Below are 26,259 nucleotides of genomic sequence, written 5' to 3' on the forward strand. Positions count from 1 at the left end.
AGCACCTCCGACAAGGTAGCACCTTCCACAGTACTGTAATGAAGTGTCAGCCTCATCTTTTGCTCAAATCTCTCAGCATAATTTTTAAAAACAAAAGTTGTACTTTTTTCCGATATTTGTTAATCAAAATTTAAATTGGAAAAGGTGGTTTGCTTTTGCGTCCAAAATCTCTTGTGTTTAATTTTGTTGAAAAGCCAAAACCAGGTAATTTTAATGCTTGTCTTAGCTTGATTAAGAATTAGATGTGATGCCAAAGTATTTAAACAAATGCCTTGCAAAATTGAGCTTTTGTTTTGTCAGTTTTGCTCTTTCCTTTGAGCACTCATTTGAAAAAAGGTTGGAGATAGTTGCATGGATGAAGAAGCTCTTTAATTGCTTTGCGTATTTCTTTTGCTGTTGTATTAAACAAAAATGTAACATAAATAGCATTCTCTTAGTCACTTGAGCTATATCTTCTATATCTGACTGGTTTCAGATTAATTAAAAAGTCAATTTTCTAAACAGACCAAAGTTGCCTTCAAAACAGGCTATTGATTGGTCTTTTTTAATTGTATGTCAGTTAGGTATTAATTATATTCAGGTACTGGACATTAATTGCTTATATAATGTGCAGATATATATGTATTTGGAATCAAGAATTATGGTTGGAGGTGCACGTAATGTGTGACTGTAAATAAACATTTGTCAGTGTATAAAGACTTCACTTCAGTTCTACTGTCTGTTGCCCTGGCTGAATTATACCATGGCCTTGAGACAAATTAAATATGAGCCATGAAGAAATAGAGCCTGTAATAGCCGATGTTCCTCGCATATGTGCTTGTGCATTAAGCCCTGCTTCTCTGCTCAGAGCAGAATGTCATTGGCTTCTTAACTTTTACCCTCTTTTTGACAGGACAACTCCAGCAGTAGTCTTTTGGCAATGGGCCAATCAATCCTTCAATGCAATTGTCAACTATACCAACAGAAGTGGAGACGCACCACTGACAGTGGGGTAGGTAACTCTGGATCACTTCCAGATGCACTCATGAATAATAACTGACCTCTGTGGTTTTATTTCAACTGCTAGGACACTGATTACCAATTTTTATAGACCTCTTTCATACAGTATTTGAGTGGCACAGTGGTTAGCACTGCTGTTTCACAGCACCAGGAATTCGGGTTTGATTCCAGCTTTGGGTGTCTCACTGTGCGGAGTCTGTATGTTTTCCCTGCGGGTGGTCCAGTTTCCTCCCACAGTCCAAAGATGTGCAGGGTAGGTAGATTAGCCATGCTAAATTGCCCCTTAGTGTCCCAAGATGTGTAGTTTAGGGAAATTAGTGGGGCAAATACATGGGGATATAGGAATTGGGCCTGACTATGATGCTCTGTTGGAGAATTGGTGCAGACTCGATGGGCTGAATGGCCTCCTTCTGTACTGTAGGAATTCTATGATTCTATGATCCCAATGAGCTTTTTACATCGTAGAATAGAATCCTACAGTGCAGAAAGAGGCCATTCGGCCCATCGAGTCTGCACCAACCACAATCCCACCCAGACCCTACCCCCATATCCCCACATATTTACCCACTAATCCCTCTAACCTATGCATCCCGGGATACTAAGAGCAATTTAGAATGGCCAATCAACCTAGCCTGCGCATCTTTGGAGTGTGGGAGGAAACCGGAGCACCCGGAGGAAACCCACGCAGACACAGGGAGAATGTGCAAACTCCACACAGACAGTGACCCGAGCCGGGATTTGAACTCAGGTCCCTGGAGCTGTGAAGCAGCAGTGCTAACCACAGTGCTACCGTGCTGCCCGCCCGGTTTTTACCTATTTGAAATAAATGCATATAGGTGTCAGAACAAAGGAAATTAAATCCTGTTCGGTCGTAGCTGCAATCCTAATGTTTCTGGAAGAAAAGTGCCCTCATTCATTTCAGTGACATTGCAATTCACATTCGTGCTTTTGTTTCTCTCTTAGTTTCCATTGATCTGAGCATTTTCAGCCCTGCTCTAACTACAGTACAGTACTGTCAATATATCTGGACTTTTCAATTGAGAAAGTTAATCAGCTGGTGACCAATGTGATTTTCTACATTTGTATTGTTGCGTAGAATGACAGTCCAGTGGTCCAGTGGGTAGCGTTCCTGCTTCTGGGCCAGAAACTGGATTCAAGTCCCACCTCAGAATTCGATAGTCAAGGAAGATGTGTTCATAAAATGGTCAAATACGTTGGGTATCAACTTGGAAATCCTTCCAACACATGCCAATGGCAGGTAGCAAGAGTGGGGGCGATTCCTGGTCAGCTTTGTGATGGAAAGAATATTGGAAGTTCAACCATAGCTCCACACTATAACACGCATGTAAAGTGCACGTTACCACAGCAACTAGGACTCCCTGAGTGAGCTCTACCACACAGTAGTGCATGGAAAAAAGCTGGTTGTACACTGGTTAGTGTGATTCTAAGGTTCTTTTAAAATTTGTAAGCCAAAAGATGTTTGTTCTGCCTGAATTGTGATAATCCATTAGGATATAGTAGAACATGTGAAAATCAGAGAAAGTAACTTGTGTGCATCATAGTTTGCATTTTTAAAAAGTAACTGAGCAAGAGACTAAGTCCATTAGGGCTAATGTACTGCCAAGTTACAATCACAGAATCACAGAATACTACAGTGCAGAAGAGGCCCTTCGGCCCATCGAGTCTGCACCGACGCATGAAAGGCCCTGACCTGCCCACCTAATCCTGCTTGCCAGCACCTGGCCCATAGCCTTGAATGTTATGGTGTGCCAAATACTCATCCAGGTACTTTTTAAAGGATGTGAGGCATCCCGCCTCCACCACCCTCCCAGGCAGCGCATTCCAGACCATCACCATCCTCTGAGTAAAAAAGTTTTTCCTCAAATCCCCCTAAACCTCCCACCCCTCACTTTTAACTAGTGTTCCCTCATACCTGGCACTTCAACTAAGGGGAACAACTGCTCCCTATCCACCCTGTCCATGTCCCTCATAATTCTGAACACCTCAATCAGGCCGCCCCTCAGTCTTCGCTGCTCCAACGAAAACAAGTTTACCCCAGTCCAACGCCGGCATCTCCACATCATGGCCAACGACAACAACCCAAGCCTATCCAACCTCTCTTCATAACTGAAATGTTCCATCCTAGACAGCAATGAACACTTTATATGTAGGATGAAACCCCATCTATACTACAATAATACACATTACCTTAACCTAAAAGGGCAACCTGTACTTCATGTAGTCAAAGCATCTCGGCTTAACGTTGTTTATTAGTGCTGAATATGAACAGTTTTGATTGGTGGCTCCTCTACTCACTTGGGACTGGATTCAGTCTTGCCAAACTCATTCCACACAGGGCTCTTGATATAATGAAAAGACACCTATCTTCTATACTGGTCTGAATTAAAGTTCAGTTCCGAAAGAACAATCTACTGTACCACTCCATTCCAGAACCAAGCCCAACTTAAAATAAATCTTGCTCCGGGTATCCTGTGACTTTGAGAAGTTTGAACGATTCTATATTCATTCTAAATGTTTACTTTCTTTGTAACTCTTTACAGTCAACTGGGTACTGCGTATGTCAGTGCAACAACTGGTGCCGTTGTCACAGCCCTTGGACTGAAGTCTCTCACTAAGGTAATCTTCATAAACTCTTTTAAACCCTGCAGTCTTGTTGGAAAATTTAGCAAAATGTTTTTTTTAAGTTACTATTTTCTTCTTTGTGCTGCTTTGTAACACACTGGTTAACGAATCTGCACAATTTACTGTCTTTGTTCTTGGTCCCTTCATGATCACGAGGCCAGAAGCCTGGAGTTTGCTTCTTGCCCCCATCACGGGAGCACTATCGTCACAAAGGCTGCTGCAATTCCTGGGAGGATGGTGGGGGGAACTGAAGATGCGAAATACTCGCCAGTTGGCCAGCATTGCCCACATCCTGAAAGCAAATGGTTTTGTTCGGGTGGTTTAAAGCAGCGTAGCTCGGATTGTCAAAGGAGCACAGACAGTAATTGATGGAAACCTGTTACCCAGTCTGTCAAAGAAAGTTACACCAATCGCTAATAAGTTTGCTGCAGATGGGTAGAGTTAAACAAAGCCTTGTTGATAGAATCAGTGGCATTAATGCTGCTCAGGAGGATTATATTTCAAACCTACATGTCGGCTGATAATTTAAAAAAAGTGAGGACTCTTGTAATTGCTTCATGCACCCAACTGAGTAAAAGTAACAAGAGACTTTGGGAGGAATTCTCCGGCTGTTCACCCTGAGGGAGGGGCATTCTCCGGTCCAGCTGGCAGTGCACCCCCTCACGTGAGTTTCCTGGTGGCGTGGAGTGATATCAATGGGAAATCCCATTGACAGCGGCGGGACCAGAGAATCCCACCGCCAGCGAGCCGCACGCCACCTCCCGTCTCCCACCTCTGAGAAGCACAAAAGTGGGAGGCCGGAGAATTCCCCCCCCCCCCCCCCCCCCCCTTTATTCTTTTAACCATTGGATCCTGGAAGGGAAGAAAGATCCATTGTAAGTACAGTTCATTGTTCTGTACATATTCACAAAAGCATTATTGATGGAAGATCATGAATGGAATCGGTGGCAAATTTCACCTTTAAATTTAGTTGCTCCAAGGTCAGGATAGATCCAGTTTTTTATAGCACTTCTATTTAATGTCACTTAGTAATAACTTCAGTATAAGTCTGATAGTTTAATTTGCAGTTAAATCTGTATGATGATCAGTTTCATTCTTTTCATCAAAACGGAGACCCTGGGTGGAATTTCCCCATTTAGGTCCAAATCCCGTGGTGGGGGCGGGAGCTTGGAGTGTTTCCTGCTGATTTGATTTGATTTGATTTATTATTGTCACATGTATTAGCATACAGTGAAAAGTATTGTTTCTTGCGCGCTATACAGACAAAGCATACCATTCATAGAGAAGGAAACGAGAGAGTGCAGAATGTAGTGTTACAGTCACAATTAGGGTGTAGAGAAAGATCAACTTAGTGCAAGGTAGGTCCATTCAAAAGTCTGACGGCAGCAGGGAAGAAGTTGTTCTTGAGGCAGCTGGTATGTGACCTCAGACTTTTGTATCTTTTTCCCGATGGAAGAAGGTGGAAGAGAGAATGTCCGGGGCGTGGGGTCCTTAATTTTGCTGCCTGCTTTGCCGAGGCAGCGGGAAGTGTGGACAGAGTCAATGGATGAGAGGCCGGCGGAAAACCACGCTGTATCGTCTGACCCCAACCTCATTAATTATGCACCTAGGGGTTTAGTGTCGTATTCTGGGGTGGGTATGATGGTGCGAGTTGCGGGGGACGATTGGGAAATTTTCAGATGATACAAAAATTGGCCATTTAGTGGATCAAGTAGAGGATATGTGTAAGTTCCAAAATAATATAGATGGGATGGTGGAGTAGGCAGGAAAGTGGCAGATGGAGTTCAACTCTGATAAGTGTGAGGTAATGCATTTAGGGAGACCAAGCAGTAAAGGGAAAGGATGCAATTGCTCTGGAGAGAGTGCGGAGGAGGTTTACAAAAATGTAGCCAGGACTGGAGAATTATAGCCAGGGGGAGAGATTGGAGAGGTTGTGGGAATCCTGAGGTAATATCTGCTGTCAATAAATGGGAATATACTGAGAGGGGTGGATGAAGTGAGATATCTTGATGTGCAAGTGCATAGGTCCCTAAAGGTAGCAGTACAGGTAGATAAGGTTGTAAGGAAGGCATATGGAATGCTCTCCTTCATTGGCAGAGGTATAGAATACAAAAGTAGGGATATGATGATTAAACTGTATAAGACAATGGTGAAGCAACTGGAATATTGTGTGTAGTCCTGGTCACCACATTACGGGAAGGAAGTAATTGCTCCGGAGCGAGTGCAAAGAAGGTTTACAAGAATATAGCCAGGGCTGGAGAATTTTTGCCCAGGGGAGAGATTGGAAAGGTTGTGGGAATCCTGAGGTGATGAATGGAGGTCAGCAACTGAACAACACAAGGTTCATATTCCTAACACTGATACTTGCTGTCAAAGGAACTGTAATAAGCCAATGGGGGTTTCCTCTGGAAAGCTCTGGGGAAGGGGGATGGGGTGCATGCAGTTGGGGCTCTCCATGTATATGTGTGTGGGGCGGAGGGGGGGGCGGGGGGGGGGGGGGCGTGGTTGGAGAGGGTGAGGGGACAGGAGATCAGGGTGCCGTTTAAGAATCGTTGCTGGCTTTTTCCAGCCCTACCAGCCAGGACAATATGAGCCAAGCTTGCAGATTTATTTTGCACAGAGTGCTGCACCATGCGGCAAGAAAAGCCGGCTATGCAGGTGGCGAGCTGAGCGCCGGTTTTCTCACCTCAACCAGCACCCTGTGCAAAAAAGGGAAATTACTGCTCTGATTCTAACTGGTCTGTGGGATGGAGTGGGGATGAGGAGTGCAGGCCAAAGGCACCCAGGTTTCCTTTGAAGACAGGAACGAACGATCACAAATTCCTCGGAACTGATCTTGCCAGATTTGATTGAGTTAGTGATCCGTTAAAGATTAACAGTGTTTCTCTTTTTCTTCTTTCCTGCAGCGTTTGCCCTCCCTGGTTGCACGTTTTGTGCCCTTTGCCGCAGTAGCTGCTGCCAACTGCATCAATATCCCCCTCATGCGACAGAGGTAAGACCACCGCAAAATGAAAGTCGGGACAAAGGGGCAGCGGGCAGGGTGATGGGGAAGGAACCACAAGTGCTGGAAATCTGATACCAAACTAGAAACAGTGGAAGTATGTAGAAGGTCCATCAAACTCTAAACAAAGAGATGACTGTTTGTACTTCTGACCCTTTGTCAGAGCTGCAGTCTGGAGAAAGAGACAGCCCTTTATTAATCAAGCAAAGAATGTAGGAGAGAAAAGATAGAGGTCTGCAATGGCAACTATCATCAATAAAATGCAGTTTAATAATTCATCAGCTTCTTGTTTAAAAACATGGAAAGGATGACGACATGTTAGATGACGTTATGGAAGTAGAGTTCTATTTGTACTCAAATTTCAAATAGAAAATTTCCACAATTCAAAGAATTTTTAGGAAATAAAATTTTTTTTTTTTCTGGACCAGAATCTAATTTTGTCATTTGGATGTCATATAGTTAAAGAAAGATTTGCATCTTATTACTTCTTCTCCGAAATGGTATAAATGGCTTTGGACCACAATGTTCAACATCGCGATGAAGAGAAAAATGACCTTTTATTCCATTTTTACCAAGTTTGTTTGAGAGTTACATGCTGGCCCAAAATATTTCCCTCTCTTCCTTGACTAATGCTTTTGACCTGAACCAATATGACAGGGAGGCAGAGTAAATGAGGTCTTGGTTTATCATCTCACCTAAAGGGGTACACTTTTTACAGTTTGCAACACTGCCTCAATGCTTAAATTTAGCATTAAAAATATGTCGAAGTCATGGAATGGGGTTTGACCCGACTCTCCTTGACTCGAGCAAAATCAATATCAAAAGGTTCACACAGTAGCAAAACTGGCATTTGTTTGAGCTCCAATGATATTGGTTTGTATCTAACAAATCTGATCAATTTCTAAAGCATTTGGGAACATTTTGAAGGTTCAGGAACTTGGGAGTGGAATTTCTGCATGGTTTCTTCCATAAGATCAGCAGGAAACCCAGTGAAAAAACGGTGTAATTTTCTCCAGTATTTCAACATTCACTGGAAGATTGTGAAAAGCTCAGCAATCATTTTTGGCATTAATGTGTAATTGAAATTTTTGAGCAGGACCCTAGGGGACTCCTGCACTACTTCATAGAAATCATAGAAACCCGACAGTGCAGAAACAGGCCATTCGGCCCATCAAGTCTGCACCGACCACAATCCCACCCAGGCCCTACTCCCATATCCCTACACGTATTACCCGCTAATCCCTCTAACCTATGCATCTCCAGACACTAAGGGGCAATTTTAGCATGGCCAATCAACCTAACCCGCACATCTTTGGACTGTGGGAGGAAACCGGAGCACCCGGAGGAAACCCACGCAGACACGAGGAGAATGTGCAAACTCCACACGGACAGTGACCCAAGCCGGGAATCGAACCCAGGACCCTGGAGCTGTGAAGCAGCAGTGCTAACCACTGTGCTACCGTGCCGCCCCTACTTGCCTAGTTCGGGCGGCACGGTGGTTAGCACTGCTGTCTCACAACGCCAGGGACCCGGGTTTGATTCCCGGCTTGGGTCACTGTCTGTGTGGAGTCTGCACATTCTCCCCATGTCTGCGTGGGTTTCCTCCGGGTGCTCCGGTTTTCTCCCACAGTCCAAAGATGTGCAGGTTAGGTGGATTGACCATGCTAAATTGCCCCTTGGTGTCAAGGGGACTAGCTAGGGTAAATGCATGGGGTTATGGGGATAGGGCATGGATGGAATTGTGGTTGGTGCAGACTCGATGGGCTGAATGGCTTCCTTCTGCACTATAGGATTCTATGATTCTCTTGGACTGCTTGGTGATCACCCATTCCCACTCTGCCTCCAGGCCTTAAGCTGCAGTGTGATCACTTCTCTGAACATGCTGTCCACATAGCTTTCAGCCAATTGGATGCGCCACAATGGCTGCAGTTGCCGCTTTGATTTGATTTGATTTATTATTGTCACATGTATTCATATACAGTGAAAAGTATTGTTTCTTGCACACTTTCCAAACAGACAAAGCATACCGTTCATAGAGAAGGAAACGAAAGAGTGCAGAACTTAAGCTCTGAAACCTGGAGCTCAAGTTTCTGCAGTAGGCAGCATTTCCTGCACATAAGTGTGCAGACTCCACACAGACAGTGATCCATCTCGGACACCGGTAGCATCCATGACTTTACACGTATCGCAGGATATGCATTTCACTCAACTGAGCTGCCCTGCCATGTCTTAAATTTTGCATCTGAGTCAGCAGGCTTTTGTGCACACTGTCTGAGCTGACAGCAATGAGGGAGTGCTGCAGTGTAGAAATGCAGTCCTTCAGATGAGATGTTAAACTGAGGGTCTGTCTGTCTACTCAGGTGGCATTATTTGAGGAAGAGCAGGGGGACTCAACCAGCCAACGTTTACCCTAACTATATAAGCGGATGATCTGATCAATTTTCTCATTGTTGGCTGCCATTACAACAGTGGTTATACTTCAAAGTACTTTCCTTTGCTGCAAAGCAGCACGGTGGCACAGTGGTTAGCACTGCTGCCTCACAGCACTTGTGTTCAATTCCCAGCTTGGGTCACCGTCTGTGTGGAGTTTGCACATTCTCCCCGTGTCTGCGTGGGTTTCCTCCGGGTGCTCCAGTTTCCTCCCACAGTCCAAAGATGTGCGGGTTAGGTGGATTGGCCATGCTAAATTTCCCCTTCGTGTCAGGGGGACTAACTAGGGTAAATGCATGGGGTTATGGGGATAGGGGCTGGGTGGGATTGTGGTCGGTACAGACTCGATGGGCTGAATGGCCTCCTTCTGCACTGTAGGATTCTATCTTAGATGTTCAGAGATTAGGAAAGGTACGATGTAAGTACAAGCTGTTCTTTACATTTGAAGTCATATCTGGTTTGATTACTCTGCTTATATCAACTTGTCAAGCATAAATTTGCCATCATTTGGATACAAATTTATCCTCGGGGATGACATCCAGTGCCTGCTGTGTTGGGATGTTTATGTTTCTGAAGACATTGCTTCACTATTGCTTACACATAACGAATACAGATTCCTGCTGCCGCCCACTAAATAGGGTCTTGCACCTTATCCTTTACTTTTGCAGAGAACTTAAGTTTGGGATTCCAGTCACAGATATCAACGGGAATCGACTCGGGGAGTCACCCAAGGCAGCACAGCAGGCCATTTCCCAGGTGGTGGTATCTCGGATTGGTATGGCAATACCTGCCATGGGTGAGTCAGGACTCAATTGTGAGGGCTGTTGTTCTTCATTTATTTTAAATTGAAGAGGTGACGCTTGGTTGGTAGGATTGGTTCCTGAGCAGGTGTGACTGCTGGGGAGAAGCCTCCTCACCGGGGTTCCCCCCATGGCCCTGCATTGAGATAAACTGAATGTTTTTTCCACACTTTTGTTGCAAGTTCCAGCTTTGAGAAGCACTATGTTAGCTACTTTAGGTTCTGGAAAATTGACTGCAGCATGGCAAGTCACCGACTGTGGTTGGTTGCAGTCAAGTGTGGGAAAGGGGACCTGTAGCTTATATTAAGCCCAGGATTTGCATTGGAAATGGGCCCCAGCTTTGCGCCCTGGTAGACCCATCGATTTGACATGCAGCATTCTCCCAACACAAAACTAACATAAGCACTTTACATGCCATATTAGATCTTTCAGTGCATCTTTTCACCTGTAAAATGGAGTGGGAAGGGGCACAGCACAATCTGAGTTCTAGGCCATTTTAGTACAAACTCTTCTCTATAGCATAGTTACACCATGCTCAGATTAACACTAGAAAATCAGCAGTGTTTGGTTTTATAAGTTCATAAGATCTAGGAGCAGAATTAGGCCATTCAGCCCATCAAGTCCACTCTGCCATTTGATCATGGCTGATATGCCCCTCATCCCCATTTTCTTGCCTTCTCTCCATAACCCTTCAACCAATTAAAATTTGGTTTTGGTCAACTATTGGAAGCACAAAGCACTTCCTTCATGTGTAGCCTGACTGGATGCAGAATAAATCTGTCTCCACTGTGCCCTAGCAATGTACTTTTAGTTTCTGTTCCTAATGGCCATTTCCTTTACACCCTTGTGATATTTTATCTATTTCCTCCATCAAAATTCCCTATGGATGCAATGAGTTTAACTCCCTGTTTGTGGACTGTTTGCATCAGCACGCAGTAATGTCTACTGCCCGGAGTGCCACTGACAAAATCAACCAATGTCTCCAAAGAGTGCCTAATCCCACCTGAGAAGGATGGTATGGGGTTGGGGAGACAATACATTTTCCTTAAATATTAAAATTTCTATTAACTTTATCTGTTTGTCAAAGCCCCATTGAAAACTTCCTGCAGTGTGAAAAGTTCAATGATCCATCTTCAATTTAAAAATGTTTTAGTTGAACACGCTGTCCCCAAACTCCATGGGTGGGACTTTATGGCCTCACTTGACCCGAGACCGGAAAATCCTGCCCGAGGTCAATTGACATTTGCATTGTGCGCCCCTCGCCACTCCAATTCCATGGCAGGCGGGATGTAGAATTCTGGCACATATGTTGTATATCACAGTCACCAACAAAGAACTTTATAATGTATACAAGTAAATCTTGTCCAGGGTGGAGGGCTATTTATTTTAAGTTTATTTATTAGTGTCACAAGTTGGCTTGCATTAACACTGCAATGAAGTTACTCTGAAAATTCCCTAGTCACCACATTAGACCATAAGACATAGGAGCGGAAGTAAGGCCATTCGGCCCATCGAGTCCACTCCACCATTCAATCATGGTTGATTTCAACTCCATTTACCCGCTCTCTCCCCATAGCCCTTAATTCCTCGAGAAATCAAGAATTTATCAATTTCTGTCTTGAAGACGCTCAACGTCTCGGCCTCCACAGCCCTCTGTGGCAATGAATTCCACAGACCCACCACTCTCTGGCTGAAGAAATTTCTCCTCATCTCTGTTCTAAAGTGACTCCCTTTTATTCTAAGGCTGTGCCCCCGTGTCCTAGTCTCCCCTGTTAATGGAAACAACTTCCCTACGTCCATCCTATCTAAGCCGTTCATTATCTTGTAAGTTTCTATCAGATCTCCCCTCAACCTCCTAAACTCCAATGAATATAATCCCACGATCCTCAGACGTTCATCGTATGTCAGGCCTACCATTCCTGGGATCATTCCAGCGCCTGTTCGGGTTACACTCAGGGAGAATTTGGCAAGGCCAATGCACCTAACCAGCACAGTTTTTCAGATTGTGGGAGGAAACTGGACCACCCAGAGGAAACCCACGGAGACACGGTGAGGACAGCACAGACAGTGACGCAAGCCGGGAATCGAAACTGGGTCCCTGGTGCCGTGAGGCAGCAGGACTAACCTTTGTGCCACCGTGGTATCTCCAGTGAATAATCCAACCTTAATGTAAAGTAAAAAAAGTAAAGTTTATTTATTAGTCACAAGTAAGGCTAACATTAACACTGCAATGAAATTACTGTGTAATTCCCCTAGTCTCCACACTCTTTCGCCTGTTCAGGCCAATGCACCTGACCAGCACGTCTTTCAGATTGTGAGAGGAAACCCACGCAGACACGGGGAGAACGTGCAAGCTCCACACTGACAGTGACCCAAGCTGGGAATCAAACCTGTGTCCCTGGCACTGTGAGGAAGCAGTGCTAACCACTTTTCTACCGTGCCACCCCCAGCATGTGGCCTATGGCACTCTAATGTCTTTTAGTCAGGACTCTCCTAATTGAAATATCATAAGTAAAGGGGCTAAAAGGGCATCATCTTGCTATCTTGACACTGGTAATGCAGTCAAGGTAGAATTAGTGCCCGCACCCAGTGCAGATGTGATCCATCCAACCTGTATTTTAAGCAGCAGTTGTTTTTACAAAGGGAACTTGACTGATTCACTTGTTTTGCAAGTAATTTCTGTTCATTTGAGGAAAAAACAATCTGCATCTTCCTTGAAAATGTCACCAGGTTTTTCTTAGTTGCTGAATAAATCACAAAATCTGCAATGTATTTACACTTGATCGGTAAATGCCCATGATCCTCCTGTAAAGGTGTCCTGTTTAAACTGATTGAACCCATGGATTCAGTCCAGCTTTTTCGGAGTTAGCAGTTCTTTTGCAGTCATGTCAGAACCATGTGGAGAAAATGCAAGATTCCTTATCCATTCCATGGAAATATTCTGCAAATCCCGACACTTCTTCCATTGGACTCTGCTGAAGTTCAGATTACATTAATTCACGACTGGTGGGCAATAACAACTCCCTGGATTAGGGGTGATGTTTGAATGCGTTCCAGATCATTCCTGTAGGATTGATGCCATTGACAAAATTGCATTAAAAATATTTGATTTGATGAACAGGATTTCCCAGGGAGTGCAACACGTGCTCACCCTTCTAATACAGTCAGTGTTCATAATTATCTGCCCCCGCCCACCATGGCATGTTTTCTGCTGGCGGAGGTGGTTTGTTATTGATCGCTGGTACGATTTTCCAGTCCTACCAAAGTCTACGGTTTTTGTGTGGTTTGCCCGCCCGCCCTGCCTCCTGGGAGACGTCATGGGGGATTGCCTTTGTCCCGCTAGCAGAAAGGCTGGAAAATCCCATCCAATATCTACAAAGCACAAGTCAGGAGTGTGATGGAATGCTCTCCCTTTGCCTGGATGAGTGCAGTTCCAACAACACTCAAGAACTCGGCACCATTCAGGACAAAGCAGCCCACTTGATTGGCACCCCATCCGCAAGCATTCACACCCACCGCAACTGACAAATAGTGGCTGCAATATGTACCGTCGACGAGATGCACAATAGGAACTCACTAATGTTCTTTAGACAGCACCTTCCAAATCAATGACCACTATTATTAAGAAGGACAAGGGCAGCAGATACCTGGGAACACCACCACCTGGAGGTTCCCCACCAAGTCAGTCATCATCCTGACTCAGAAATATGTTACCAATCCTTCACTGTCGCTGGGTCAAAATCCTGGAACTCCCTCCCTAACAGCATTGTGGGTTAACCACACCACATGGACTGCAGCGGTTCGAGAAAACAGCTTACCACCACCACCTTCTCAAGGGGAATTAGGGATGGCCAATGAATGCTGTCTTAGCCAGAGAAGGCCACATCCCGTGAATTCACTTTTTTACAAAGTAGAAACTTACAGTTGTAGTCTTGCGAACTGCTAACCTGTGATCATCACCAGTGGTGCTCATTGATGAGAGCACTTGGAAACAGGATCAATCCAGGCAGTCAATGTAATTGTAATTTTCAGTCAGCACTTTATAATTTAAGAAGACATAGAGATGGTTCCACAGAATCGTCATGGGAGAGGTGAGAACATTGATTGTTGCCCTCCAAATCAATTGCGATTGGAAGCCAAGGGAGTGAGATATTAGCTTTATTGCTTTGTAGCAACAGTTTTATTCCCCAACCTTTTTTAAAATATGGAGGTCGAGCAGCTGCAATATTTCCCTCTTTCATGTAAGATTGTTTTCCAGAAGGCTATAGATGCACCCATGGAATTGTTGGTGATTGTTTAAAGTGTACACCAAAGCTAATTATATTAGAAAACCCATCCAAAGATTGTGAAACATTATCATTGGCCATAGCCATGATTGGAATATTGCCACCTGCCTTTTGAGAAGAGTCAGTTTAATACTCTCTTTGGAATTACAGAAATCTTTTGTTTATAATAAGCAAATACAAAATGGTTCAAGTGGTGTTTCAGAATCAAAGACAGTAAATATGCTTCACAATTATGAACAATTGATATTCTGATCTGAATGGCAGAATGATCGTATGTTGCACCACTGTTTCAAGAGTACTTGTATTTGGGAGTGGAATTTTGTACCTGTATCACTGGTGACAAATTTTGTTTGAGTTATCATTTGGTTTGGGCTGAACTTTCGCCACCAAGCTGCGTAGTTTGAGTTGGGAAATTTTCCGATTCATTGGACCTGCCTCAGTAGAAAGGCCCCCAAATATCATGGTCTTCACTCTGGAGCAGATGGTATAGGAGGCATTCGGCATGCTTGGTTTCATCGGTCAGAACGTTGAATACAGGAGTTGGAATGTCTTGTTGAAGTTGTACAAGACATTGGTAAGGCCACACTTGGAATACTGTGTGCAATTCTGGTCACCCTATTATAGAAAGGCTATTATTAAACTAGAAAGAGTGCAGAAAAGATTTACTAGGACGCTATCGGGAGTTAATGGATTGAGTTATAAAGAGAGGCTGGATAGACTGGGGCTTTTTTCTCTGGAGCGTAGGAGGCTGAGGGGTGATCTTATAGAGGTCTATAAAATAATGAGGGGCACAGATCAGCTAGATAGTCAATATCTTTTCCCAAAGGTAGGGGAGTCTAAAACTAGAGGGCATAGGTTTGAGGGGAGAGATACAAAAGTGTCCAGAGGGGCAATTTTTTCTCACAGAGGGTGGAGAGTGTTTGGAACAAGCTGCCAGAGATAGTAGTAGAGGCGGGTACAATTTTGTCTTTTAAAAAGCGTTTAGATAGTTACATGGGTACGATGGGTATAGAGGGATATGGGCCAAATGCGCCAATTGGGATTAGCTTAGGGGTTTTTAAAAAAAAGGTGGTATGGACAAGTTGGGCCAAAGGGCCTGTTTCCATGCCGTAAACGTCTATGACTCTATGACTATGACTCTATGATAGAGTTGGGCCCAGTGACCTTGGCAACAGAACCTCAGTGGCTACAGGGGTGGCTGAGTGCTGAGGCGGGTTGGTTAAAGTTGTATGAAAGTCTGTTAAGCCCACGAGACCTCATCACCCACTCCCCATGCCACCTCCATGCCAACTTGTGCCAACACTTACCCCAGCCAACACCATGGCCACTTATAGCCCCCGGGCCATCCAGTTTTATCAAAATGTATTATTATGCATGTTTGGCTAAGAGCCCTGACTCAGAAAGGATTATCTCACAAGGGTTTGTTTTGACAACTGGAGAGAACTGTTGACTTTCTTTGATTGACATCTTTAAATGGTTACAATAAGTTCTTTCTGTGATCTCTATTGTCAATGTCTCAGTGTTTGTTTGCAAATGATTAAGAGATGTGAAGTGTTTGAAGCCGTTGTTATTGATAGTCTCTTGGTCGTCTGATTGAACTTTTGCAGTGTTTGAGGAACAGCAGTCTTTTCGAAAAGAGAATGTGTGTTTCTTTTTTCTGAGCCGTTTCACATGTGCCGTTGTTAATATATGACTCATTGGTTCTGTACACAGAGTGTATGCTGAGTGATTTGGCATTGAAGGACTGTGAGTTGGCATGGGTGTTATAAGGGACCATGCTGATGGGTGGGGGTGTTCATTAATTGACATGGGGAAGTATTGGAGCTATGGCGGTTGGTGGAGCATGAGTTGGAATGGAGGCAACATGGAAGGAGCATGGGGACATGAATCAGACCGTATGAATTTATCTTTCAAAAGGTTTTCAAACCCAGACTATGGTTCACAACTTCTGTGAGGTGGTTACAAATACAGTAAGAAGTCTCACAACACCAGGTTAAAGTCCAACAGGTTTATTTGGTAGCACAAGCCACTAGCTTTTGGAGCACTGCTCCTTCATCAGGGGAGTGGGAGTTCTGTTCACAAACAGGGCATATAAAGACACAAACTCAATTTACAAAATAATGGTTGGAATGCGAGACTTTACAGGTAATCAAGTCTTAAAGGTACAGACAATGTGAGTGGAGAGAATAAGCACAGGTTAAAGAGATGTGTATTGTTTCCAGCCAGGACAGTTAGTGAGATTTTGCAAGCCCAGTCAAGTTGTAGGGGTTACAGATAGTATGACATGAACCCAAGATCCCAGTTGAGGCCGTCCTCATGTGTGCGGAACTTGGCTATCAGTCTCTGCTCAGCGACTCTGCATTGTCGTGTGTCGTGAAGGCCATCTTGGAGAACGCTTACCCGAAGATCAGAGGCCAAATGCCCGTGACCGCTGAAGTGTTCCCCAACAGTAAGAGAACGCTCTTGCCTGGTGATTGTCGAATGGGGTTCATTCATCCGTTGTCGTAGCGTCTGCATGGTCTCCCCAACGTACCATGCCTCGGGACATCCTTTCCTGCAGTGTATCAGGTAGCCAATGTTGGCCGAGTTGCAAGTGTATGTACCGTGTACCTGGTGGACTCGTCAACTCAACAGACTGATCAAGACCTTTGATCCGGACCTTCAGAGCATTCTCTGTGCTCTCATCCCATGTACTCCCCGCGTTGGAGATCTCTATTGCCTCCTGAAGATACACGAGGCAAACACACCTGGCCGTCCCATCGCATCGGGCAATGGGACCCTGTGCAAGAACCTCTCCGGCTACGTCGAGGGCATCTTGAAACCCATTGTACAAAGAACCCCCAGCTTTTGTCGCGACACTATGGACTTTCTACAGAAACTCAGCACACATGGAGCAGTTGAACCAGGAGCACTCCTCGTCACAATGGATGTCTCGGCACTCTACACCAGCATCCCCCACGACGATGGCATTGCTGCAACTGCCTCAGTACTCAACGCCGACAACTGCTAATCTCCAGATGCAATTTTACAAATCATCTGCTTCATCCTGGACCACAATGTCTTCACCTTCATCAACCAGTTCTTTATCCAGACACCGAACAGCCATGGGGACCAAATACGCACCTCAATATGCCAATATCTTCATGCACAGGTTTGAACAAGACCTCTTCACCGCACAGGACCTTCAACCGATGCTACACACTAGATACATCGATGACATTTTCTTCCTTTGGACTCATGGACAATCGCTGAAACAACTATATGATGACATCAACAAGTTCCATCCCACCATCAGACTCACCATAGACTACTCTCCGGAATCGGTTGCATTCTTCGATACACGCATCTCCATCAAGGACGGTCACCTCAGCACTTCACTGTACCGCAAGCCCACAGATAACCTCACGATGCTCCACTTCTCCAGCTTCCACCCTAAACACGTTAAAGAAGCCATCCCTACGGACAAGCCCTCCGTATATACAGAATCTGCTCAGATGAGGAGGATCGCAACAGACACCTCCAGGCGCTGAAAGATGCCCTCATAAGAACAGGATATGGCGCTCAACTCATCGATTGACAGTTCCGACACGCCACAGCGAAAAAACGCACCGACCTCCTCAGAAGATAAACACGGAACACGGCGGACAGAGTACCCTTTGTCGTCCAGTACTTCCCCGGAGCGGAGAAGCTACGACATCTTCTACGGAGCCTTCAACATGTCATTGATGAAGACTAACATCTCGCCAAGGCCATCCCTACACCCCCACTTTTTGCCTTCAAACAACCGCACAACCTCAAACAGACTATTGCCCGCAGCAAACTACCCAGCCTTCAGGAGAACAGTGACCACGACGCCACACAACCCTGCCACAGCAACCTCTGCAAGACGTGCCGGATCATCGACACGGATGCCATCATGTCACGTGAGAACACCATCCACCAGGTACACGGTACATACACTTGCAACTCGGCCAATGTTGTCTCCCTGATGCGCTGCAGGAAAGGATGTCCTGAGGCATGGTACATTGGGGAGACCATGCAGACGCTACGACAATGGATGAATGAACACCGCTGGACAATCGCCAGGCAGGAGTGTTCTCTTCCTATTGGGGAACACTTCAACGGTCATGGGCATTCGGCCTCTGATCTTCGGGTAAGCGATCTCCAAGGCGGCCTTCACGACACACGACAACGCAGAGTCGCCAAGTAGAGACTGATGGCCAAGTTCCGCACACACGAGGATGGCCTCAACCGGGATCTTGGGTTCATGTCACACTATCTGTAACCCCCACAACTTGACTGGGCTTGCAAAATCTCACTAACTGTCCTGTCTGGAGACAATACACATCTCTTTAACCTGTGCTTAACCCTCTCTCCGCTCACATTGTCTGTACCTTTAAGACTTGATTACCTGTAAAGACTCGCATTCCAACCATTATTTTCTAAATTGAGTTTGCGTCTTTATATGCCCTATTTGTGAACAGAACTCCCACTCACCCGATGAAGGGGCAGCGCTCCGAAAGCTTGAGGCTTGTGCTACCAAATAAACCTGTTGGACTTTAACCTGGTGTTGTGAGACCTCTTACTGTGTTTACCCCAGTCCAACGCCGGCATCTCCGCATCAGGGCTACAAACCACAGGTCATGGAGAAGTTGGGCTGACTCGAGGAAAATTCCATTATTGGATCTCACTTGCCATTATTAAATGGCTATGTGAGACTCCACAAAAATCATCATTAATAATAAAACAAACTACTTTAAATGTTGGAAATCTGAAAAAAAACAGAAATAGCTGCAGATATTCGGCAGGTGGAGAGAAGAATGTTTCAGGTTTCCCAGGAGCTGTTTGATTGATGAAGCCAATGTGTAGGAACTTGCATTTAAGGAATGTGCCAGAAAAGCCTTAATTAGCGAGGTATCGGGTTCATGTTTTCTGGATCCATGCAAGAAACAAGTCTTGCATTATTACCATACTGAATGTAGAAAGTGCTCATGGTGTTTTGGACGAGTTATTACTAACACCTGTTAATGTATTCTGCACGTGGGTTTAGCACTTGGCAGCACATTTAAAATATCTTGAATACAGGTATTAAGGTGCATTAAGGTAATTAATATCAGGGTGGCACAGTGGTTAGCACTGCTGTCTCACAGCTCCAGGGACCCGGGTTAAATCCCGGCCTCGGGTCACTGTCTGTGTGGAGTTTGCACATTCTCCCCGTGCCTGTGTGGGTTTCCTCCAGGTGCTCCGGTTTCCTCCCACAGTCCAAAAATGTGCAGGTTAGGTTGATTGGCCATGATAAATTACCCCTTAGTGTTAGGGGGAATAGGAGGGTAAATATGTGGGGTTATGGGGTAGGACCTGGGTGGGATTGTGGTCGGTGCAGGCTCGGTGGGCCAGATGGCCTGCTTCAGCACTGTAGATTCTATAGTGTTCCTCACCCTGCACCTGTACTTCCATAGCATCTGGTGACAGCTCATTCTCTCCCTCCACCTGACTACTTTGCATTATTGTTTCTTACTCGAGCAAAAATGTTTAATCAGTTTGCAGATCTCTAGCACCATAGCAATGACCTTGCTGCCTCGTGTTTAGGTTTATGTCAATATTAATTTTTATGTGTTTTAAATCAAAGCTAATATTACTTTGAAGAAGAATTGTCAGTCGCACGCGTAAATTAGTCTGCATGTGACACGTTTATTGATTTTGCATGTAAATCAAATTAAAGTCTGATTTGACAAGCTGATTGTTGCATTGTGTTAGGTTTCGCTTTTGATAAACATTAATAGTCAGTAATTGGATGTTGACCCATATTGGTGGCAGTGATTAAACTTTATTCAGCACAAGCAAGATTTGATAAATTACAGTATCTGAGCAGTAGTTTACAAAGTATAATTAGGAGTTATATTACCCTGTTTGTGCCATGGATAAAAGTTGTGGTAACAAGTAGCTGAAACCTGGCTTGTCCTTCATTGTTTGGGCAGTACCCCTGGCCTGGACTCTTTGGCTCATCCTCCGAGTATCTCTTGAGTCCTCTACACCTTCTGTGTGGTCAGCCTCTCTTTTATATCCCTTTCTACAGTACAAAATCACTGACGTTCCCTCGACCAGTTGATAACTTACAGCATTAACTTATTATCCAATTATAAGGATGGCATGTACAAAAGGCTCTATTTTTACTTTGGTTTTGATCTAGTAATTACTGACATCACCTTTTTCTTACTGTAAAGTTATCAGAACAGCTGTAGCAATACAAAGGGACATCTTTCACGTTGGCCTTCATGGGTTTAATAACTCTGGTTGAAGATACCCCCTTCATTTTGTCTTGAACGAGAGTCCTCCCTTGCTCCTTGAGCTGGATTTTACACTTCCCTGCTGGCTAGTTTTTTCAGGTGGGGCATGGGACATAAAGAATTCAAAATGTTCAACTAAAAATACATTGAATTCCATTGTAAAGAGAAAACAATCCATCTGTGGCTTACTGAGGAGGCTAGGATGGAGAAGAAGAGGCTTTTAAAGCTGCAAAGATAGTAGTAACTCTGCGGATTGGGAATGTTTTAGAAAACAGCAAAGGGCCACCAAAAAGTTGATAAGAGGCAAGAAATAGAATATGAGAACTCACCAGGAATATCAAAACCGATTGTCAGAGCTTTTACAAATATGTGGAAAGGAAAAGATTAGCTAAAGTAGACATTGGCCCCTTAGAAACAGACAGGAAAAATTATCATGAAGAATGAGGAAATGGCAGACATTGAATAAATATTTTGGGTGGAATTCTCCCATTTTGAGACTAAATGCTGCGGCAAGGACGGAAATGGAGGCTGACAGGAAAACACCGCCAACTCCTTCAGCCCCGACCTCATTAGTTATGTACCTGAGTGTTTTAAGCCATATTCCGTGTGGGGCAGGCCTGGATGGTGTGTAGTCTGCTATCCTATCTGGGTGCCATGTTGAAAGGGTGCCCAACATCACTGATGTGCTATTGAAGGAAGAAGGTGAACGGTCTGACAATGCAGATAGATCTCCAGGGGCACTCTGAGACCGGAAGATGGACTTCCCGAGAATGAGGATGGATCTCTAGGAACATTCTGAAGCTGGAAGATGGGCTCCCTCCAGAACATCAAATCTGGAAGGTCCATTTGCAGATGTTCCCCCACTGCACTGCTGTGGTATTCCAGGGTTGTGGGCAGCTCTATCCTGAACTCTGAGGGCAGCCCCAGGTTTTGTTCCAGTGAGACCTGACATCTGCTTGCCACGTTGTTCCAAATGTGTTTCACGCCGGCATGTTTTGCCACTGACATCGTGATGAATCTGACGCAGTGGGTTGGGCCTTCACCTGCACCCCATTAACAGGAGTATCCCATCATAGTCTCCCCCACATCTGCCTTTGAACCCACCGGTGGGGTCTTGGGAGATTTCTGCCATCTTCACAGTAAAAGAAACATGTTATACACCAGAAATAGAGGCAGAGTTAATGGTAATGAGAGTGAGGAAATTAAGGTAATTGATATCAGCAAAGAAAAAGTATTGGAGAAACTCAAGGGACTAAAATCTAACAATTCCTCACAATCTGATGATCTACTTTTAAAAAATTCTTTCATGAGAACTGGTCATCACTGATAAGGCCACAATTTGTTACCGATCCCTAATTGCCCTTGAACAGAATAATCAGCTAGGCCATTTCAGAGGTGAGTTAAGAAGCAACCACATTTCTGTGGGTTTGAAGTCACATGTAGGCCAGACCAGGTAAGGATGGCAGATTTCCTTCCCTAAAGGATATTAGTGAACCAGATGAGTTTTTACAACCCCCGGCACTGTAGCAAATCCACCATCTTTGTATCATCCGCAAATGTACTAATCAGACCACCCTATCTCCAGATCATTTATATGTACAATAAAAAACAGAGGTCCCAGCACTGATCCCTGTGAAACACCTCACAGATATATTTTCTAATTAAGTGTTTATCCTAATAAGCAATTCATGAATATACTGGAGGACCCTCCAAATACCCAAATGTCTGGTTTTAATAACCGAATAAACCTTTAGTTAAAATAAATGTTCAGTGGTTTCAATTGCATGCACTGCCTGTAAATAATCCTCTGTTCTGATTTGCAGCAATACCTCCAGTTATCATGAATGCTTTGGAAAAGCGTGCGTTTTTAAAGGTAAGGTTTTCAAATACTTGTAAGTGACAAGTGAAAGATTGTCTTCATATGGGACTGAATTTGTTGAATGTACCATGATGGCAACTAGACTAAAATGAATGCCTTTGCGTCATGCTCTTTCTTACATAGCTTCCCCTTAAATGCATCTGTGCTTTTTATCACAACTGTTCCACTCGGGTAAAAAAAAATGGTTTCACCTGAACAGCTTATTGGAGATATCAGTGACTGTCTCATTATTCTGATCTAGTTTTGGGTCCACTCACAAACATAAATGTTTTCTCTACATCTACCCTATCGACCTCCTCCATAATCCTGAAGACGTCTCAGTCTTTTCTTTTCTCAAGAAGATAGCCCCATCCTCTTCACTCTTTCCTGATGGTTATAACCAATAATCTTTGGTGTCACCCTTGCAACCGTACACTTCTTTCAGTGCCTGAAAAGTATAGCCTCTTTGTTTTACAGAGAGCAGAACTTGTGCCGCCAAGTGTGGTGTAACAAGGTTCTATCCAGACTTAACAAAGCCCCTCTGCTTGTTAATTCTATTCCTGCAGAAATGAAATTTCTGTTTGAGAAGCCTTAGTCCATGACTTCACAGAGTGTGGAGATTTTAATGAGGGGATACGATAATGTTTTGTTGAACAATAACTGTTCAGTGTTAAATCCTTTGAATGACCTCCTGGATCATAGAATCATAGAATCCCTACAATGCAAAAGTAGGCCATTCAGCCCATCGAGTCTGCACCGACTACAACTCCACCCAGGCCCTATCCCCATAACCCCATGCATTTACCCTAACTAGTCCCCCTGATTATTTAGCATAGCCAATCCACCTAACCTGCACATCTTTGGACTGTGGGAGGAAACCGGAGCACCTGGAGGAAACCCACGCAGACATGGGAAGAATGTGCAAACTCCACACAGACAGTCACCCAAGCCGGGAATCGAACCTGGTTCCCTGGTGCTGTGATGCAACAGTACTAACCACTATGCCACCGTGCCTCTTCACTATCCGTTATGAAAATCTTAACTGCTGATAAACAACAACTGTTGAGCAGTGATGATCACCCCTTCCGCAATTATTCTTCCAGTGTACGAAAGTCTACTATAACTCTCTTGTCCTTATGGTGCATGTGCTAGTGATACCTCACATTGCTAGATGTTTGGTTTGCTTCCAGTCTTATCGCAATTACAATTCCTAAATCAGAGCTGAATCCTTATGGCTAAATGTAATATTTTCCCTCCCCTTTTTTTTTGTTGCAGCGTTTCCCATTGCTCAATGCTCCTATTCAAGTCGGGCTGGTGGGCCTCAGGTGAGTTTGCTTCCCAGTGAGTTATTTCAAGCTTAAAATTCTTTTGAACTTTATTTTGGCATTTGCTGATCTTAATGTTTTAGGTATAAATAGTTTGTTACAAGCAGTGAGAGGCATACGGGGAGAGAGCAGGCCTTTGGCTGGCCCTAGCGGAAAGCCAAAGACAAAATGGACCAAACAGGTTTTTTCTGTAAACCTCTGTGCTCCTAATGATAAATGGCAAGCACGAAGGAGATCTTTAAGTACGTCAGTAAAAAATATGCAAGAATTTTAGTTCCACGACTATAACGCGAAATTCAGGATGGGCTGGTGGGCCTCAGGTGCATTTGCTTCCCAATGAGTAATTTCAAGCTTAAAATTTCAATAGTGGAATATGTGCCCTTTGTCCATTTATTTTTGGTTGAATTCTGTTATACCTCCGAATTTACAAACGAATGGAAAGAAAGGCGGTAAATATATGACAATGCCAACTTGAGATTTTTAAAAAAATCACAGTGACCCTGCAGAAATCCCACTGTAAAAATACATGGGGGTTGTAATCATAGGGCAGAATTCTCGCACAAAATGACTGAGTATGGTGAGTAAACAGGAGTGATCTGTGGCGGTCTCAGGTATGGCCGCACTGCAATTGTCCAACACGCAGTTGCTTTTTATGGAGAGTGGCGAGTTGCGTTGAGTGCTGGGGGGTGGTTTTGGACCTAAACACAGCAGAGAGCCTGGCTTCAGAGCACGTGGGCACCTTTTCACGATCTCGCAGTGCACTTGGGAGACCACCCTCTCTCCCCCACAGAAGTCAGGAACCCCCATCAGTGACATGTTCTCCCAACCCCTCCCTGATACAGCAACAGAGCCCTCTCGATGGGTCCCCCATCATGACCCCTGACATGCCACTCCATCAGGACCACCAACATGATCTACTCCTGCATGGCCCCACCCTGCACACGCCCCCCCCCCCATCATAGCCACTCTGCACAGCCCCCTCGTCATAACCTCCTCCCCGACACCACTTCTTTGACGCTTACCATGGTGCACTGGTGGTGCCCGACTGGCACTACTAGGGTGCCAGGTTGCCACTACCAGTGTGCCAGGTGGGCACTGCCCAATGGGCACCACCCAGTCATGCCCCCGACCACCCGGGGGCTTCCACAGCCTCCAGATCCCCTACCGTGGCCATTGCAGCAGGTCTCTGCTAATGAAGACCGGCAGTGATTCGCGCTGGTGTGACCGACCGCTGGAAAGGCGGGAGCATTCCGGGAGGGCAAACAATCGTGTGCCAAACTCACTAATGAGATTGAAATCCAGTCAGTGTCGTGCTAATCGGCTTTGCGACCTTTCTGGCTGTGATCCGGTTCAGGCCTTTGGAAAAAGGCTGGGATAATCACAAACTGGCGCCGGGTGCAAAACCGATTCCTGGACCTGCACACTCTGCTCCAGGATCAGTGTGATCTGTACCAGGCGTGGGGAGGTCAGAGGTCTGAGCATAGTGTGATCTCAGCACAGAGAACACATATAAAGTTCCCCTGTTTGCTATTTTAATCAATGCAAGATGATATTTGTTAAACTATTGGGCAGAAACATTTTGTATGTACATGTTAATGTAGTTGTTATCAATACTGCACAGTGCAACTTCACCTTCCCTCTTTACAATGCACAGTCCTCTTATTGCTAATACTCATGCTGCAGTTAAAGCTGAATAAAATTCCTTCCATTCAGAATTATCATCTTTCTTTCTGAGTGCTTAGCTCTGAAATTAGCATTTTATTAAACCCACTGCTGAGGACAATTTTATTTTTGACTTTTCCTTGTACAATGATCTCGGTGCAAATGGTCATATTTAAATGTGAATATTTTGCAATGGAAATTTATTTTTTCATCATGTACCGGGTGTTGAACTGGTAAAGTCGGGCCCTCTGACTGGTAAGTAGATGACAGTAATGCAGAAATGATACCCTCGGGATTACAGGACTGAGTGGTGTTGTGCTTGGAGCCAGCTGAAACTGAATTGTTCAGCCATTTTAATCGAGTTGTTAGTGACTTGCAGTCAGTATTTTGCTATATTTATGTAATGCTGTTATCATTAGCAGCACATTAAACACTCAATAAACTGCATGACCAACACATTAACACTCAAGAAGCAGCGTTAGTAACACACCACATACTTGAAAGCTGCATGATGTCAAAGAGGATTAATTACAGACAGTGTTATATTGTTATGCAAAGTAAGTCACATCCTTCCAAAAGGAAATCGTTTAGGTGGTGGTAAAAATAGCCCCCAAGTGTATACCACAGGTACAAAGGGGAAAAACCCCCCACTACAGATCAGACCAATTCCTACTTCTACATCACAAAATGGGGGCCAGTTGGCCCATCGTATTTCTGCCAACTCTTTGAAAGAGCTGAAAATGCTGGAACATCTCAGCAAGCCTGACAACCTTTGTGGAGAGACAACAGAGTAAACGTTTCGAGTCTGGCTGACACTTCATCAGAGCTGGAGAAGGACAAAGGGTCACCGAGACTGATACATTAACTTTGTTTCCTCTCCACCGATGCTGTCAGACTTGCTGAGATTTCCCAGCATTTTCTGTATTTGTTTCAGATTCCAGCATCCGTAGTAATTTACTTTTATCTTT

The 26,259-nt window shown here is 44.6% G+C and overlaps 1 protein-coding gene across 4 annotated transcripts in view; it reads left to right on the forward strand.

The window, feature by feature from the left end:
* sfxn3 (sideroflexin 3) overlaps positions 1 to 26,259 on the forward strand; it is a 61,590-nt gene that overhangs the window by 25,428 nt on the left and 9,903 nt on the right. For all 4 annotated transcript variants that reach the window (XM_078223174.1, XM_078223176.1, XM_078223173.1 and 1 more), the window contains 6 exons: positions 893 to 991; positions 3,561 to 3,636; positions 6,549 to 6,634; positions 9,742 to 9,869; positions 22,270 to 22,319; positions 23,580 to 23,629. In XM_078223174.1, the coding sequence (XP_078079300.1) occupies positions 893 to 991; positions 3,561 to 3,636; positions 6,549 to 6,634; positions 9,742 to 9,869; positions 22,270 to 22,319; positions 23,580 to 23,629 (489 nt within the window). The remainder of the gene's footprint in view (positions 1 to 892; positions 992 to 3,560; positions 3,637 to 6,548; positions 6,635 to 9,741; positions 9,870 to 22,269; positions 22,320 to 23,579; positions 23,630 to 26,259) is intronic.

Source organism: Mustelus asterias, chromosome 11, assembly GCF_964213995.1.
Source record: "Mustelus asterias chromosome 11, sMusAst1.hap1.1, whole genome shotgun sequence".
Lineage (NCBI taxonomy): Eukaryota > Metazoa > Chordata > Chondrichthyes > Carcharhiniformes > Triakidae > Mustelus > Mustelus asterias.